Raw genomic sequence first — 5,071 nt, forward strand, 5'->3', positions numbered from 1 at the left:
TATATATATATATATATATATATATATGAACATTTTGGGACTTTCCAAATCCCTCTCCACCTGCAGATTCCTAGCCCTGCACCCTCACTAGATTGTGATATGTTATGACAAGCAGAAACCATTACTGCCTCGGTGGGTCCAGCCTAAAATTCAAATGGGCTCAAAAGTGTCCTAGAAACTAAACCGAATGCCATGCAAGAAACAAACAAACAAATGAAATTGCAGAGATGCAGAGACTGGATAGTCAAAGAAAAAGAGACGAAAACTCAAGGCACACACACACACACACACACACACACACACACACACACACACACACACACACAAAACAGGAAAGACAAAGAGTATGGAATAAATATGGTAAAGAACCGCATTTCATAGTGAAGTATACAGAATATTATTTTTTTAAATGACAGTTGATCTTTTTATAAATATGTCTTGTTGCATCATCATCATCATCATCATCATCAGTATCAGTGTCGGGATAGAAAGTTAAGATCAGATTTAATACATTAACCTTTGTCATTGCTCTTGCATGTCTAGATTCATGTTTAGAATGTTAACATTTTCATTTTTGTTTTATTTAGATTGTAATTTTATGTTAATCTCATATTATTCTGCTTTCAGATCTTGAGGCCCGTTTACTCAGACAAGCAGGGTACATTAGGTAAGTCGTGTACTGTATATAATATTAATAACTGTTTAAATTAAATGACTGTTTTGTTAAGTGGTCTACTGAGTTTGTAGATCAGCTTCTATTGTAGAAGGCAACCTAACAGCCTCAAACTAAAGTATTAAAGGACAATTGCTCCAAAATATGTTTTCTACATTACTTATTTCTTTGCATTACATTCTTGTGCTTCTTGTTGGATTTTGTTTGTTTCGAACAGAACAATCTTGCTGTCTCCATTCTTGCACTCCCTTCATCGTCAATCTTCATATTGAGGATTGATTGACTGATTGATAATACTTTATTCATCCTGAGTGAAATTGGGTTAAGGCTGCCAGCCTTGCCAGCGCCATCTTACCCTTCATAGATAGGATCATATTTGGAACAGTATCGATCTTAAGTACTGTTCATAATCTGTGTCTTCACTTTCTTTTTTGCCCCACAGCTGCGAGGTTAATCCCCACCCGACAGGCTCCTGTTCCTCAGCCGCAGAGTGGTGCTTTTTCTGGAGGTATGGGTGGAGTTGGTGGTGGCGGAGGCAGCGGCGGCGGTGGTGGTGTTGGTCTCTCCAGCCGTACCGGCTTCCTACGTCGATCTAACAATTCGAAGACATCAAAGGCGCCTCCTGCCTCCTCTAATGCAGCCAGCTACCAACAGCAGAATGCCAATTTCGCCAATTACCAGAACTGTACCATTGTCCGATCACATGCTCCGCACGCAAATTATGGATATGTTAAAGTGGCGCCCAAGATCCTTATCTTCCCCATCTTTGTTCAGGTACACCATTTTTTATGCGCCTGTACATCTTGATTTGGTCGTATCGTTTGTTATTCTTTGTCTACGTTTTACTGGACACTGTATTATATACACTGAAGTCCTGCTGTTCTACTTATACTTACTGCTGAGAGTGAGATTTTACTGAACCAATCTATAGTCGTTTGAACCCAAGGCAAAAGAGTGAATAGATCTAATTTTTGAATGATCTGCTGCTATCATTGTTTCAGTAGAGAGTATAAGACCGGATATGCAGGGACTGGGCAGAGAATGATATGCAGAGGCCCCAGTCTGGACTTGAGCTGTGGATGCACCTGTTCTGTGGTATCAAACGAAACAGGCCACTGAGATACTCTGAAAAACAGTTTTCACAAGCTGTCCAAGTATGATGAATATGATTTATTTCCCCTTCCGCATTTGTGTCAAAAGGAAACAAGACATTTCAGGTTTGCAGTTAGGAAATATGTTGACCTTCATGTCTGAGGTTCTCGTGTTTTGCAAGTCATCCGTGAGCTTTTCACACATAACACAGACTCGATCTACATATTTTTTTCTGCATTCTGTCTTTAGGCAATAGCACTAACAGCGGTATTGTTACTGTATGAGATGTCAGGCTGATGTTTTCTGTACACATTTTGGATCAAAGAGTGTCAAAGTTCTGTGCAACCAATTCAACACTTACTTCCAAAATCCACTTTCTTCAGAATAAAACGGCAAATCTAAGTGGGGCTACTCCAAAGAGGCAGCTTCTGTCAAATGAAGCATCATCACTTAATAACTGCTTAGTTTTTCACATGTGCGTTATAGTGTGTTGACCGCAGTGAGATAACTCTTGCGCCTGCACTGACATGTCAACTGGCTTAGCTAGCTTGAGCTGCGATAAACTTTCACACTCTGAAAAACACTGACTGTGCTGTTACTTTCTTCATATAGAGTCATGTATACAAATGTGCAGCCCTGACCCTGTTTCACACGGTATTCAAATGTTGCACATGTTGAATTGGGCCTCTGTCACACCCTGGACTTGAGAGGAAGTCCCCTCCTCCCACGTTGCCATTCTATTTCATTTTAAGTGTCACTGTCTTGTCGTGCTCAACCGCACATACCGCCTCTCAGTTGCAACTTGCTTTCTGTCTCGACAGAATCAGTTTCAGCGGCGTTTCCCTCCATAGAAAAGACCTGCTTTTGCTTTTAAGCAGATCGATTGGATTTGGGAGCCAAAATGGATTTGGTACTGCAGCTTTTCAGCTTACAAATGACAGATGCAATATTATATTTTTGGATTTTATGTTGAAAAATGCTCAACATATGTTTAAGAGGTTAGGGTAATACTAAGCAGAAGGAAAATACTTTACAAGTACTATTTACCTCAATATTACAAGCATTAATGTCCCTAAAACGGCTGGTTATGAATAACGGGATGAGAACTCGATTCGGTAATGTTGCGTCCTCATTTCTTCATGAAGCCTGTTGTTTTCTGTTGTTACAGCCTCTTGACCTCTGCAGCCGGACACTCATCATATCTGAAGAGATGATACTACATGAGAGCAAGCACCACTCTCTTAAGGTAAGGGCCAATCAAACAGAGTGTCTGTTTTTGCCCGTGCTCATATGAATGCATTTAATTATTTTTCATGCATATTAAAATCTTTCTATGTCTGCAAACCTAAAAACACCCGCTTGAAGCTTTTATTTAAATTTAATGTTCTGACCAAGGATGTAGTTATTGATTAAAACATTTAAAACATTATGCAGGATTTCATTAAAGGTGTCTCTGAGATGCATAAGCCGCTATTTCAAAGAACTCTTTCGTTTCACTGATACAATAAGATCTCGCCGACCAGTGGCAAGCATTCAGTTGGTTTGGTGCATCCTCCTTTGTGGTTTTTTTAATTTGGCCAAAGTGAAAGTGCCGTCTCACTGCCTTGATTCAGAATTTAAGCGAAATATATATTCGTATATATTTATATATATATCTATATATGTATATGTATCTATATATAGATATATATATATATATGTGTGTGTGAAAGCATGCAAGTATAAGTGTAAAGCGACATCTCAGGAGAGGAATGAAGTGCAGGAGCTGTCTGAACTGGAGCTGTCCACATGAGTCAAGAAAATCAATACTAGATGAAGAAAGAGAGCAGCAAGGATCAGACTGACAGATAAATTGTGTTTTATGCATCAAACGTTGCTTTCAATGTACATTATTGAAAAATGTTATAAATACTATCAATTCAAAGTATTCCTATCCCTGTGACAAGTATGTAAAGTCTCAAAAATAGTCTGTAAATGTTGTTGTGTAATATGTATGAAATGTTATTCTGTAAAGATCGTATTAAATGCCAAATATTCATCGCTGATCTGGTAATGCAATCTTATAAAAGGCTTACATTTGCATGACCCCAATTAGAGTGCAGATTCATGGAAGGAAAAGCTTTGAATGTTTCCGTAGATGAGATGATGATGACATCACTGCAATAACCTTAAACTAGTTCACCAAAAACAGGTGGATATGCCTCGGAAATTTAAGGTGCCAGTTTGGTGTTTCAAATGTTTTATTTGAAAGAAGCACGTGAAACAGGTCTGTGTGGGCTCTAAAAGAAAAGCTTATTTCACTGCTGAATTCAGCTTTGGCCCTGTCACATAATCTCAGCTATACGCGGTAAAGCGGAGCCACTGCTGGCATCAAAGTATAATAATGGACTCTCTCTGGGGTCATGGATAAAACAAATATTTAGCAGGCAGTGTTTGTCGAGAGGGAGTTTCTCTCCACTCTGCCACTTTATACAGGCTGTTTTTTTTAATGATCTCTCTGTGTTGTTCCAGCTTTTGCTCTTTTAGTCTGGGAGGCAAACTAACATGCAGCACTTTAACATCTATAGACAAACACAAAGACTAAGCGGACCATTATATTTAGTGCAAAGTGAAACAACAGGATTTCACTGTAATCGTTTACATAAGAGATGCAAGTTGATTAAATCACCAGATTTTCAGGATGTATTGTATTATAGATAGATATATTATCAATAAATGTAACTTATTCGATTTACAAAGCATGCTAGTTCTGTATATTCTTGAACATTATATGGAACATTTATGTTTTATGAGATTCTTTACTTAACTGTAAAGAGTATATTGCGAGTTATGTTGTTGTTTGAGACCCTGCGTTTCAGTATAGGTACATTACATTTGGCTTTTCTCCACGTTATGCTTCGCTCTGCTTAACATAGAAGTGTAAAGGGTGCGCCCGCTTCTCCTTTTGTGTGGGCTGGGATATTAATGCATAAGTGCTCAAGGATAAGAGATTAAGAAAATGGATGGAAGTCTTAATCAGACAAAATTGTTGCATGAATTATTGAGCTTTTTGGGACAGCAAGTATGTGTGGAAAATGTAAATATTTGAAGTGGATATTTGATTTTGTGCACAAGTTTGCACAAATGTTATACATACTAAACATGTGTGCTTCTCTGTGTGAAAACTGCTGCTTTCATGCACTTTGTCCTTTACTTTTCACTCTTACTAGCATTCTCTTCCACCCACTCAGATTTACACACAGACACACACACGCACACACATGCACGCACGCATGCACACACGCACGTACGCACGCACGCACACAC

The 5,071-nt window shown here is 38.6% G+C and overlaps 1 protein-coding gene across 5 annotated transcripts in view; it reads left to right on the forward strand.

Annotated features, from left to right (window-relative positions):
- Window positions 1-5,071, forward strand: part of rgs3a (regulator of G protein signaling 3a) — a 120,918-nt gene that overhangs the window by 35,623 nt on the left and 80,224 nt on the right. For 4 of the 5 annotated variants that reach the window (XM_042221711.1, XM_042221710.1, XM_042221709.1 and 1 more), the window contains 3 exons: window positions 628-667; window positions 1,116-1,447; window positions 2,934-3,011. In XM_042221711.1, coding sequence (XP_042077645.1) covers window positions 628-667; window positions 1,116-1,447; window positions 2,934-3,011 — 450 coding nt within the window. Of the gene's footprint in view, window positions 1-627; window positions 668-1,115; window positions 1,448-1,487; window positions 2,676-2,933; window positions 3,012-5,071 lie in introns of those variants that run through there. The other variant, XM_042221712.1, reaches the window with a different exon arrangement.

The sequence above is a fragment of the Haplochromis burtoni genome, unplaced genomic scaffold (genome assembly GCF_018398535.1).
Source record: "Haplochromis burtoni strain Fernald_Lab_line unplaced genomic scaffold, NCSU_Asbu1 Contig_72, whole genome shotgun sequence".
Lineage (NCBI taxonomy): Eukaryota > Metazoa > Chordata > Actinopteri > Cichliformes > Cichlidae > Haplochromis > Haplochromis burtoni.